The following is a 14,439-nucleotide window of genomic DNA, read 5'->3' on the forward strand; positions in this document are numbered from 1 at the left end:
ATTTGCTTGGCTTTTATACTGTGAACTACTGACTTCACAACTTTGTCCTGTGGTAGAAACCAATACTTACTACGAAACAAAGCTTGTATTTCATACATTCTATGTCATTTCAATAGCAATAAGTGCAGTTGTAGTGCGCATGTGCAGACTACATGTAATGTGTGTTTCGAAATCTGTATCATAGGCCAAAAAAGTTGTTTCTGGTCAGCGCGCGCTTCACTTAAATTCCCTCACATCGATCTTTTGTGTGTGTTTGTCCAACCCATGCAGTCTGCAAATCAGCGGGGAAACACAGAAATAACCTTCCCTACTTCGAGTGAAGACAACTGCAGAGCCAATCATGGACAAGCAAATGATATCTGCCCCACATACACACTTGCTCTAAAGTACTAAATAAAAAGAACAGTAACTGTCATAAATAGTAGACTGAGTGACAGGTTTGTTGAGAATAACAAAAGAAATCGCATCGTCGCACCATTATAGACAAAACTGTCCTGACCAGAAACAATTCTTTTCTTTTTTTGGCCATACTTGTAATATTTTCTTCAAGAAAAATTTCAATGTGTTAATTTCTCAACTAAAGAAAATTATCTGTAAGTTAGGGGGACATCATTTACTATACACACCTATTTTGGTTTACAGCCATCGTGTTATTGACAAGTCAAATCTAGTTCATCTGCATATATTCTTTGTAACGGAGATATAAACAAGGTGTAGGAATTGAAGCCTACTTTGGAATAAAAGTTACACAGTGTGAGACTAGTTGAGCAATAATAGGGAACTTGCAAACCTGCCATCTTGAATGTTGCATCATGGGAAATATGGTAATAAATATCAGCCGATCATTATTGTAAACTATATTGTATGATAGTTTGTAACCACAGCTAATCAATTCATGGCTAGCCGGACCTCTATAGGTGTATTCTATTGATAGCTCCAGATTAGATATTGTGAGAACTACAGATAATCCCATAGTCCTTTGCGTCTGAGCATGCTCAGTCTGGATTGCAAGTTCCCTATTGGAGGACTGAATTTTTGTTGTTTGGCTTTTTATTGTTCTATCTGAGTTTGTACTAAATTTAGTTTTGAGTGCAAACCCCAAAAGAATAAAACGTTAAAAAATGACAAACTGAAAATAAAAAAGTAATGCTACAGTTATTGCATTTAAGTTTGAGACACAATGCGTAAATTGATATATATATCTTAAGTTTATGTTCTGTGTTTTAAACAATTGTGACTAGATTTTCAATATAGATGGATACTTTTTCTAGTGACTATATGTGTCGTGGAGCTTTATCTCAATACAAAGCAGCAATCCCTGGATATAAAAGTGCAATATTTTACCAAGAGGTTTTGTAGAGTGAACGAAATACATCTCGTGCATATATTAAATTCACTGGTCAAAACCGACTGGTATACCATTCTCAGGGGATGGTTGACTGCTTAAATATATTAAGCAGTATATACTGGTGTAATATAATACATAGTATGCCATGCATGAGCCAGGTTTAACAAAAAATGAAACATTTTTAATAATCGCAGAAAAAGTTTATATAAATATGGAAGACTCCAAAAAAGAATAAAGGAAAAGAAGGTATGTCTTACTTCCGGTAGGCCTAGCACGTTGTTTGGTGTACTTTGCACTTGCATGGATATTTGTTTTGAATACAAATACGAATACATACAATGACACTCCTACTGGCAGATGATAGACCTTTCTCTGTTCTAAGTGTTCTTTGTCCAATCACCATTAAACTCGATGCGATAAACGTTCAGTCTACTATGTGTCTTATTCTGTCACAATCAACAGAGGGAAAATGGCGGAAGTCAGGGCCTGGTGAAATTCTCCGGGGTCGGAGGTGTCGATGAAATTTTCCATCGAGCCAGCAAAAAGACTCTGAACATGGGGCATCTCACCTCCTCCTAATTTTGCGTACAATAACAATTTTTTTACACATTCTTTTAGTTTTTCCAATGTATTGAGTTACAAACACAACGCTTGTCAATGTTCTCATTGATTAGTCAAGTAGAAAGCCATGCTAAAATTGTTTCATAAATTAAAAATTCCATATAAATACCCAATCGTCATCAATATGGCCACTTTAACATCATACAACCATAGACCCAAAGGGCTATACTGATACAATCAATCAAAAAAGATATTCAATTACAACAGATGTCGATACATAATCTATTAATTTTAATTATTCATTCGAAAAAACAATTTTTGAAATATTTCAAAAATTACAATATACAAGTGAAAATTAATAAATCTTCATCTATCATGTTGGCCTAAGAACACAGACTTATTCTCTTGACATGTTTTTTTTTTTTCAAACTGGTCATGCGGATAACTTGAAAACTATTCATCTGATCAAAAAGAGAAACATTTTTTTTTTGGAAACAGCAGAGAAATCATTTTTCCTGATCGAGACGTTAGAGCTTTGGATGGATAGGTTATACGTCAGAGGATAAGGTTAGTATTGAGTCACATCGAATTCTGAAGTCGTGAACTGCGGCATGTGATGTCCAGCAATGGCAACTCCCATATTTACCTTTTAAGAAAACATGTTTACACCAAATACGTACTGGCTGCAAGCCAACATATTTACAGACACTATCAAGCAGGTCGTGTCACAAGAGCAAACAAACCACATCATGTGATGTGACCAGCCGTGGAAATTTCCATATTTATAAAATGTTTATAGCTAGGTACTTACTTATTGGACACCAGCCAATGCAGCAACAACATGAGTCACAACTATTTTGTCCAGCTTCAACGAATTTCGAAGGGGTGAAAACTGGTACAATGTCGTGACGTTAGAAGTAAAGAACTCACACTGAAAATGAAAATTTCGCCATGTAATATTAAATTAGCTCGGACAGGACTAACATTGCAGTGGTATCTAAACAACAACAACAACAACAACAACAACAACAGCAGCAACAACAACTCCACCATTGTTAAATCTGCAGTGAAGCTGTAACTTTGCTAATTTTTCGAAAAGACAACCTACAATATTTTACAGAAAATTCATTAAATGTCAATAATTAGACATTGTATATGTCAATTGTGGTGTATTTTAGATATAAATAGTATAGTAATAAGTTGAAATCGTGATTCACTGGGAGTTTTGGGTGCGGACCCACAAATCAATTTAATTGGATACATTGCATCATACTATGTGAACTGCTTGACACATATATTTACCCACAGGTGATTCAATACCTTTCTCAATGTACGATATTATGTGTTAATCATTGTGTCGAAAATCAACAGTTTCAGAAGACAATTCAGTTGCAGTTGTGCAAGATATTTTTATGTGAAAATTAAGACTCGACTTAGAGTTCGTACGTTTGAATGTCTCGAACACCTATGCCAAGAATACGGGAACAGTGATTGTTCCAGGATTTGAATCCATCCCATCCCATGCCTTCATTTTTGGATTTTATATTAAATTGTTTTATTGTATTCGTGTTGCAGATTACAGGTTGTTTTTTGTTAGATAACAATATTTCAATGAAATGGTGAACTCCCCTGCCCTGTAGCTGTAGACACATAACAAGTTCTCTTCGAATTTTTTTTTATCACAACAACACTTCAAATAAATGTCTTGGCGATATGATGTTATTTTCACGTAATGCTTTATTTATATTTTTTAAATGATGAAATCTTGAAAGAAATGCAGAATTAATTGTTACTTAAACTATGAATATGTAACCACACTCTGACAAAAAATTCACAGTAGCAAATTCGTCCAGAAAAGTTGTCAGTTTTATAGTCTTTGATAGATGGCGCTATTTAGAAAGTTACTCTCATGAAACATGTTTACTCGATCCAAGGAACCAAGACATTTAGAGCTCTACCGTTTATTGTGACACTAAATAAATTATTCATTGATGAAATTTTAGTTTTGACCCAAAACGCTATAATATAGAAACGGTATGCATATTAAAGACTTCCAATGTTATTGGCCTAGAAAGATGTAATTAGATTTAATAATTATTCTTCAAGATTTTCTTTGTTCGGCTCAGGAAAATACGGATGACCTTGTCACAAGTACTTTCAAGCTGAATGAAGACATATATTAGGGAATAATGTAATAATACCTCTTCAAGCAAAATTTATGAAATTTCTTGAAAAATAATGGTGATTTGACTCATATTTCGCGCCCCACAAAACAAGTGACGTAAACACGGGTTGTCGTTACATAGAACGGCCAGGGTATATCATCCATATTTTCTGTTCAAAGACAATAACTTAGCTTAAGTATGATATAGTACTCATTAAAATATACAAATGGACAAAAATAGAAGAGCAGATGGTGGTTCGTTTTTATTTTATTTTCTATGTAAAGCATTACCTACAAGTGGTAAATAGAGTAAATACTGAACAACATATGATACATGCAACTGTGTTGCAAGGGCATGTGGCTGGAAACACTTCTGCGCATGAGCATACCAAACAGAATTATGTAAATTACCATGCCCATATAACGTTATAGCTACAACTATATAATGATATGATAAGACAGTGCAACACTGAACATCATAAGTTTGGTTGTATGTTTATTAAACTAATTCTCCACTCTCAATCGCTTGACCAATATCAGCAACACCAGCTTTGATGATGTCATCAGAAATGTCATGGGCAGTTTGAGCACTTTCTTTGATGGCCGCAATGTTTCCATCACCTAAATCTATCTGTAATAGGAACAATATTTTGAGGGATGAGAGAATCAGTGCGTCAGCCATTATCAAGTGCAACGGGAGAGAGAGAGAGAGAGAGAGAGAGAGAGAGAGAGAGAGAGAGAGAGAGAGAGAGAGAGAGAGAGAGAGAGAGAGAGAGAGAGAGAGAGAGAGAGAGAGAGATTACTATAGCTTGGAAGACTGAACTCGCGCTAATTAACATAATATACTGCTGGCCTTATATTAAAATATATGTTCAATTACACAGTATGGATTATCTAATAGTTGAAGGGTTCTATGTTATCAATTGAAACTTGTTTAAGCTTGTGTTTTATTATCATATTATTTATTAGTTTTTTACCTAACATAAATATTATTCATACACATATATAGCAACAAGCCACAAGAAAGCGTTGATAAAATATCTTGATGTGATGATTTTGTGCCACAATAATGCCATTAACCATTCAATCTTAGTGGTAGGTCAGAGGTCACCAGTTGGTGGTCATTTTTTTTCTATAATTAAGATATCAAACACAAGGTTATATTATACTTACATCAGAAATTACATCCAGATCCTTACATTCACTGTTGTCACATGATATTTTACCATCGTCATGGCAACGACTGTACAACAAAACCAGACATAAAAAAGAAGCAGAGTTTGTTGACCTTAATAGTATCTCAATAGTAATGATTTGCTATAATTCATATTTTGAATTAACAAAACCTAATAATTTATATTGATTTCAAAAGCATTGAGATATGTATTTGTGCATTACGCACCATAAACCAACTCAGTTTTGTGTCACTCAAAGGTTATCGACCTATAAAACATTTTACAAGTTCATTTATGGCAACCCTTGTTGTCTTGCCGAGGAATTGTACCTGATACAAAACAAACAACCTACAAGTATCTTTGCTAGCCGTCACTTCTTCAGTTTGATACTCACCACTGTCGACAATTAATTGCAAGATAATCACCAGGATAAAAGGTATAGCAACCAAGAATATCACAGGCTGTAAAATAGAAAAGTAGTCATTGCATAATTTTTACTTATATTATTTTTTACATTATTTTTTTTTGTATTTTTGTTTTTGGTATTGGGCTGTAATATACATTATTTTACTATATTATTTTTACATTATTTCCACATTATTTTTACTTTGTATTTTTTATATTGGCTGTAAGGAGCGATTACTTTTTTTTAGTTATCTTATTTTTACATTATTTATTTTAAAGATTTTATTTTTTATTTTTACTTTATTAAATTTATCTCACCTCTGTAACCAATTTAATCTGTGAAATAATTGGTTGGAATTCTCAACCTGCAGCCTTTTGTTTTGTGCAAGGTATTTCTTGAAGTTTCAGATAATAAATTAATTGATGGATGGATACTCACGAATGATAAGTTCATCAACACATTGCATACAGTCTCCAGTAAAACAACATTTCTGGTTTGGTTTGCACTGTTTATCCTCTTCTGTTACGTCACAAGGATCGTTGCAGTCATAGCGCCCTCCTGCGATGTCATCGATGTCACGTGGACATTCGCCTGGGGAAGATTGAATTTTCCGATTGTTGTGAAATATTAGATGATAAAATTACTTTGAATGGAGTAATTGCTTAATTGTCTGTATGGATATCTGCAAAGACGTTCTCCAATAAACGAACTTCCATGTGAAAGGGGTTTTCCAAGTTTACGCTATTTGCCAGCCACTGGGGCACTGCAAGTGATAGACATAGGCCCTGCCGCCAGTTTCGCGCATTGTATGTAGTATGTTAAAACAGATCAATTTGTCATAAAAAACTGAGCAACATTGCAGTCGTTGTTCTCTTTTTTATTTACCTTTCTACAGTTCCATGCTCCTCCAATAATACTATTAAAAGCTATAGCATCAAGTATGAGCATTGCTAGCTCAGATTCACAAGCAGTTGAGGGGTTTAATAATATCATATAATCGCAGTTACAAGTCAGCACAGCTGTATATCCATTTTGCATGTAGGCCTCTCGTTACGGTCAATTTGCCATTTAATGTCAACAATAGTCAATAACATTTTGTTACAATCAAATTTACAAACTGCTGTCACCTACCTTTGCTCTCAGCGGATTTTTCAGGTCCACACTTTTTGTTACTATGACAACACATCTGCTTTGCCGCGCAGTCAGCATCTTGTAGGCACAGTGCCCCACATGTGATGTCATCAGTCGTACATACACCAGGCTGTGCTAGAGAATGTAAGCAAGTGTTAATATTTCTTCTAGTGTGGTTTATTTTTTGTCACTTCCATTTTCCAAGACGTTGCTTCTTTTTCGAATAAATTATTGGCGATGCAGTGAGTTCATAGTTTGTTTACTGCATGGGGTGGGGGTGGGGATGGGGGTGGGGGTGGGGTGGGGTAGGGGGTGTAATGTAATATGTGCAGTAGACTAGCCAGTATTGGCCTTGACAACAATTTCCCTACAATCACACACCACCGCAAGTAAAAGATTGCACTCTGCGCCCCTAATAGAGAAACCCAATGTTTGTAGGTAAATTTAACTTGAGTCAGGCAATCTTGGACACTTGGTCAATTAAGTTCCATAAATCACACAGAAGGAACAATCCTTGTCTGTGTATAAATGTTCATATTAAGTTGTACTCACAGCCATCCCCTACCCAACCAGAAACACATATAAAATCAATCTGTGTACATATTCATATGTTGTACTCACAGCCACCCCCTACACAAACATATATGAAATCCGTCTGTGTACACATTCATATTAAGTTGGAGTGGCAGCAACCCCTACCCAACCAGAAACATATAAAATCCATCTATGTACATATTCATATGTTGTATTCACAGCCACCCCCTACCCAACCAGAAACACATATAAAATTCGTCTGTGTACACATTCATGTAAGGTTGTAGTGGCAGCAACCCCTACCCAACCAGAAACAAATAAAATCCATCTGTTACATATTCATATGTTGTATTCTCAGCCATCTCCATGCCCCATCAGAAACATATAAAATCTATCTGTTACATATTCATATAAGTTGTACTCACAGCCACCCTCCTACCCCATCAGAAACATATAAAATCCATGTGTACATATTCATAAATTGTATTCACAGCAACCCCTACCCAACCAGAAACGTAAAATCATATATGTGTACATATTCATATGTTGTATTCACAGCCACCCCCTACCCTACCAGAAACATACATACCCAATGATTTAGTATTCTAATACACATAAATGACTCAGCATTTACTTAAAAATTCTTACCTGTGAATAGCTTGTATCTGTGTGGAGCACCACAAACACCAAAGACTGTTAATCCAAAGAGGAAGATAATTAACGAATAAACCATATTTTATAGGTATTAATTCCAAAAAGCTGCTATAGAAATTTAACACAACATCATAGCGACAGTGTGATATCACAGCCCCATCAAAGATACTATGTATATACGTTCTAGAGCACAGATTGTGTGTGAATTTTATGTGGTTGACATACACAAGTGGATGAATCAATACTTTACATGTTGTCTTTATCGAATACGTATTCCCTGGGTGGTTAAAAAATATCAACATATGTTCCTTGATATATCAGAAATGTACATAGTTCATGTGAACATACATTTTGTGATTGATTTTTTTTAAGCAGAGTGTATGTTCATGGTCGGTTTTCTCACTGGGTTGACTTAAAAACTGTGTCAACATGCCACAACATGGCTACAGTGTCCGATCAAAGGCCTGCATTAATGTCAGTATTGTACTAGCAGTATTATATCTATGGCTTCATGTATTTTGTAAAGTAAAATGGCATCTAAATATATGTTTGTGATCATTATTAATCAAAACACAGAGCATTGTATATTTGGGCAACAACCATAGCTGTTCTGTTTGTAGGTATGGGATTCACCCTAAATCTATCAACTGCTTGCAATTGGCAAATATACTATTTATTTAGTGACTGACGATCAATTCTACTATTTAGAGTTTTGCCCATGTAATCGATAAATTAACAATTGTGGCACCATAACCCAAATAATAAGTTGTATAATTTAGTGATACGAGGTGAAAATGTTTGTGAAAAAATAACACCTTTCAAGTTTTGCAGGCATATATTTTTTATTTACCAATACATAGCATTGTCATTATACAAAATTCCTTAGAATCTCATCTACACAAATCAGTTCACTGTCCCTTTTCAGTCGAATATTGTAGTTGACAAAATCTTTATATATACACAATATAATCATATTGATTTACATAAACATCTGTTACAAATACCTATTTATTCCCAAAGCAAAAATTTGCATACATCACACATAATCAAAATGCAAGTTTTATTTAATTATTCGTCACACACAAAAAGGAATACACTTACAATCACTAGGAAAAAAAAGAAAATTCATACATCACAAAAAATGAAAGACACAAGCTAAGTTTTGAAACTGTACTGGCAATAGTAAAAACAGAGCTAATGAGTGGCCAGTCCTCATTTAAAGAGATTACAGGTTAAGTAGTCAAATGGAATTCATATCTACTTGTGATGATAATCTCAAATGAATGAATGAGTGAATGAATGAATGAATGAATGAAATTTATTTCACCAGATAACAGGAATACGCTACACTTTCAAAGAAACAATGATACAAATATACAATATGAATACAAAAGATATACACAATTGTTATCTGATGTGGACCATGGAAATAGTTCAGTGGAATTAGTCATGTCAATGGACCATACATTTTTCTACATTTCAATTTGATAATGGGACGCAATGAAATTAAGTTGGTAGTGCCTTGATGTGTTCTATGTATTGATTGAGTTTTTCATTTTCATAGATTTTGTTAAATTTAATGACGTGCAGTTAACAGGGATATATTTGATAAAGTTGATATCTGGAAATGTTCAGTGTCATTTAGGATGTGGAAAATGTATTCATGGAAAGTATACAGAATGTGTAATCTGTTTAATATCATGAATTTTGTGATTTTGAACATTTGAATGCAGATTCAAGAAATACCAGATTATGCAAATAACATTGCCAGGTGTAAATGAATACCAATATTATGCAAATCTATAAATACATTTGCATAATGGGATTTAGAACATCCACATAGACTGACCCCATAAATATCAGATAATGCAAATGTATTTCCAGGTGTACATGTATACGAATATCATGCGAATCTATAAATACAATTGCATAATGGGATTTAGAAGATCCAATTGCACTGATACCATAAATATCAGATTATGTAAATGTATTGCCAGGTGTGAATGAACACTGGTATTAATTATTTTATGCAAATTATACATTTACATAATGCAATTCTGTTTGAATTAAATTCTCAAATTGTACCAGATTTACATTGTAACAGATAATATAAATCATCTTTTCAACGGCAGGATTCATAATTATTTGAGTATGGTGATACAATGATGTATCAAAAGAGATAATTGTTTCTGATCAGGACAGTTTGTCTAAAATGGTGCGATGACACATTTTTTTTTTTTAAGTTCTTGACAAACCTGTCACTCAGTTTACTAATTATGGCAGTTACCGTTCTTTTTACTTAGTACTTTAGAGCAAGTGTGTATGTGGGGCAGATGTCATTTGATTGTTCATGATTGGCTTTGCAGTTGTCTTCACTGAAGTAGGGAGGGTTATTTTTGTGTTTCCCACGGATCTGCAGACTGCAGGGGCTGGACAAACACACAATAAAAAAACATGATTTAGCTAAATATACTAGGTAAAATAGGTATTTAAGTGATGCGCCAGAAAGAAATCTGGTTTTTTGGGGGTTTTTTTTGCCTTATGACACCATCAACAAAGTGATTATTGAATGCAGGTCTAGGGTAAAACAAATATAATTTACAATTGGAGAGAATAAGAAGTCAAGATTTTAAATCTCTCTAATTTTGAAAAAAGATTGAAAAAAAACTAATAATTCAATTCCTATGAAGACGAGTTTCTTTGTACATTCTTCATAAAATATTAAGTAAATTTGAAAGACAGAAACTAGAATAGTTTGTATCATATTAACTGTGAAAATATATCTTTTGAAATTATTTTCAGTTTTCCTTGTAAGATTTTTTCTCCTACAACAAAATCTCAGTCACAATACTTTTATAATCATCATTAACGTTTATACTGATGCCAATTATTTATATGTTTTTGTTTGTATTATTTCCGAACTCACAGCATAAATAATTTATCCAGTATATTTCGGCTAAATCACTCGGCCTTCATCAACTGTTATTGTATATAATTCAATAACATAGACTTATCATATATTGGTCATCGTCACAAACCACAGATTGTTTTACGGCAACGTTCTTAACGAGCCTGCCACTTTATTTCGAAGTGTAGTGGTAGAAATAATAACTCTGGTTTGCGAGAATGATAATGGTGAGCAATTTAACTGAAGTGTACTACATATATTATTTATACTTTAGTTCGGAACTAATACAAAATATGATTCCAGAGAACAGAAACAACATTTTTTGTTTGTAGTGAAAGTTAGACTAACTTACTTAGATCCAGGCAAACAGCTAATATTTCATCTCAATGAAATAAAATCCTTCAGTCTGTTTGCCGAGTGATTTACCTAACATATACTACTGGTAGGTAAATTATTTACGATCTGAGTTGAGAACTCAAAATATGATACCAGAGCAAGAAAACATTTTTGGTTGTACTGAAAGTAAGTTCCAGGCAAACAGCTAATATCTGAATTAAGTAAAATTCCCAGTGATTGCATTACTGTATGTGGTAACTGAATTCATATCTAAGTAAAGTACAATAAAAACACACCATTTTCTTAACTTTATAAAAAATAATTACAACACAGAATAGTTTGTCATCAAAGAAATTGATAAAATATTATTAAATAACTAATATTTGAAAAAAGGAACTTAGTGTCTTTAGTGAGCTTTCATTACTGACAAAATCTCAATTCATATATTTACATTTATACATATAATACCCGAAATAGGTAATATTCTTGAGTCAAAATGGTTGATTGGTTTATAGTGGCCAACTAACAATGTGACAATATTCATCTTTTTGGATTATAGAATTGAGTTTTTTAAATAAAACCGTACATTGATTTTGAACCAATAATGAGTTTGAGAAATTTTTGAAACATGCCATCGTAATGATATGTGATATTATACCATGCACAAGCCAAGTTATTATCTTTGAACAGAAAATATGGATTATATACCTTGGTCGCTCTACATCACGACAACCTGTTTCTATGTCACAGGTTCTGATGTGCTCAAAACATTCCAAATTGCTTTTATTTTGCCTGATTTTCATAAAATATATTAGTCCCCTATATTTTTCTTTTTTCACCCAGAAAATATTCATGACCTGAGGGTTTATCGCTACTTGTGTAGTGACTAATATGTAGTGACAAGGCCCCTTAGGTAACTTATCTAGTGACTCGTAGTGGCAAGGCCCCTTAGGTAACTCATATAGTGACTCATGGTGGGAAGGCCCCTTAGGTCACTCATATAGTGACTTGTAGTGACAAGGCCCCTTAGGTCATTCATCTAGTGACTTGTAGTGACAAGGCCCCTTAGGTCACTCATCTAGTGACTTGTAGTGACAAGGCCCCTTAGGTCAATCATGTTTCCCTTGGCTGAATGAAGAAAATATTGGAGAATATAATATCTACATGTAATTATAGTTTCAATATGGAAGTGGATGTACAGTGGTGGGACAAGTACTTGTGGGGAAATAATAAATATATAAATTATAATGAAATATTACAATCATGCTACAGTGAGCTTCATAAGTTAATTAAAATACACGTAAAGAATCAACACCTGAAGTTTCATACCCAAAAGATAGTTTTGATATGCTTAACAAAATAATGAAAAGGTCATGATTCTGTAGAAAACTAAGTAATAATTTATAATTTTATAAATTAGTATCAATATTCAGCATTATCACAAATGTGAATACTTGTCCTGCTGCAAGTGGTATTTGCACTGGAGTACAATGTGAAATCATCATTTCTGTGTACCTGTATGCAAATAATATGCAAATGAGTATGTTCATACTTGATCCTAAAGGTTTGTCACTACTTGTCTAGTGACTTATAGAAGTATTACTTGTCTGTGCTGTCTTCTGAATTTTTTAACCTTCATATTTGAAAGAACTTTTACCCAGCAAGCAATTTTCATAAGTCATTGGTACCCTTTCTTCTGAAACATTTTATTGGTGTGTTTCTTTTTCTGTGTTTTCGTCGCTGTTGTATTATTTTTCATTTTTAGTTGTTAGTTTGTTGTACAAAGCACTGAGACGTAGTGTAGTACATTTAGTGTGTAGTACACTGCACTGAGATGTAGTGTAATGCATTTAGTTTGTTGTACAATGCACTGTGACGTAGTGTACACGTTTCTTTAAGAATTAAATAATAATAATAGTGACAAGGCCCCTAAGGCCACTCATATTTTCTTTGGCTGAATGAAGACAAATATTGCAGAATAATATCTATACCTTGTATTTCTTTGATCAAATAATTTTTAGATGTTTAGATGTTTTAATCAAGTGTCATCACATCAGTGTTATAATATTAATAGACTCATGAGGATTCATTTTCTCTCGACCAATATTTTCTACAGCTCTGCCAAATAACCGTTTTTTTGCAAACCTAGATTTTAGGCCTAATCTTAAGTGTGCTCTTCACAACCAGAAATTTTCATGTCAGATTTCTAATAATGATAATAATAATCTTTTTATTTTACTGGATAGTTCTTTAAGCATATATAAACACTTGTCTATGTAGAAGTCCAGTGAGGGCTATCCCTATTGGGTTCAGTGTTAATGCAGGAGGAAACTGGAGTACCCAGGGAAAACTTGCGTTGTTCGGTAGAGTCAAACTGAACAACACTCTTCTTACTTACAGCATGGTAAATTTAAACAAACCTGTATGTGTCGAACCCTGTCCGCAGTGGTAAGAGGAAAGTGGTTTACTAAATGTTTAACCTTTACACGGCAAGGTTACATTATGTTCAGTACCATGTACAAACACTATACACTGATATCATACATAAAATCCCCTCTCTCTGAAAAATAGACTCAACCCAGTTATACATGACAATGGGATTATTCCATTCTTTGTAAATGATGGGGTTATCATCAAAGCAGAATGTCCAAAGCTTCTGTAAATTTGAGGATGTCGACAAGTCTTGTGAGTCCAACATCTTGTTTCAGAGAAGTGTAGAAGAACTCTGGAGCTTCTTGTCTGAGTCTCTGTAATTGTACAAGTAGTCTGCCGTTGTACTCTGAAAAGTGATCTTTGTGACTGAAAGAAAAAAAGCATCAGGTAGTTAGGAATTATGAAAATATGGAAGAATATGGAACTTTTAGCTATTAGTCGATTTATCAAATTTTTGATAATTCTTATAAACTGAATATTAAAGTGGCCATATGGATGAGAATTGGGTATTTATTTTGGATTTTCATTTGATAAAACAGCTTCACTATGTTCTTCTACTTGAAAAAATAAAGCGAAAGGACATATACCAAGTTTATGTTCGCAACTCAATAAAATGCAAAACATTAAACAATGTGTAAAATGTTTGTTATTGTACGTACATTATTAAACATTTACCAGAGATTACTTACACTGGTGCACACATACACTAGTGGTACTTTCACTGCAGTGCAATACAGAAAACATCATTGTATACCTACATGCAAATGATATGCAAATGAGGATGTGATC

At 33.6% G+C, this 14,439-nt stretch overlaps 1 protein-coding gene across 1 annotated transcript; it reads right to left on the reverse strand.

Moving 5' to 3' along the window:
• Positions 1-4,430: 4,430 nt before the first annotated feature.
• On the reverse strand, positions 4,431-8,123 carry LOC144450341 (uncharacterized). The gene is made up of 6 exons (XM_078140938.1): positions 7,968-8,123; positions 6,786-6,920; positions 6,093-6,245; positions 5,643-5,709; positions 5,247-5,316; positions 4,431-4,704 (listed from the first exon to the last, which is right to left on the reverse strand). The coding sequence occupies exons 1-6, from the start codon at positions 8,050-8,052 to the stop codon at positions 4,573-4,575; spliced, it is 642 nt and encodes a 213-aa protein (XP_077997064.1). The 5' UTR covers positions 8,053-8,123; the 3' UTR covers positions 4,431-4,572.
• Between the last annotated feature and the right edge of the window lie 6,316 nt (positions 8,124-14,439).

The sequence above is a fragment of the Glandiceps talaboti genome, chromosome 19, assembly GCF_964340395.1.
Source record: "Glandiceps talaboti chromosome 19, keGlaTala1.1, whole genome shotgun sequence".
Classification (NCBI taxonomy): Eukaryota; Metazoa; Hemichordata; class Enteropneusta; family Spengelidae; genus Glandiceps; species Glandiceps talaboti.

Excerpts from the sequence above, each read along its gene's own strand:
- LOC144450341 (XM_078140938.1), bottom strand. The coding sequence starts at position 8,052 with ATGGTTTATTCGTTAATTATCTTCCTCTTTGGATTAACAGTCTTTGGT. Across the intron at positions 6,246-6,785 it reads AAAATCCGCTGAGAGCAAAG|GCGAATGTCCACGTGACATC; the intron begins GTAGGTGACAGC and ends AATCTTCCCCAG. Across the intron at positions 4,705-5,246 it reads ATCTGGATGTAATTTCTGAT|ATAGATTTAGGTGATGGAAA; the intron begins GTAAGTATAATA and ends TTCCTATTACAG.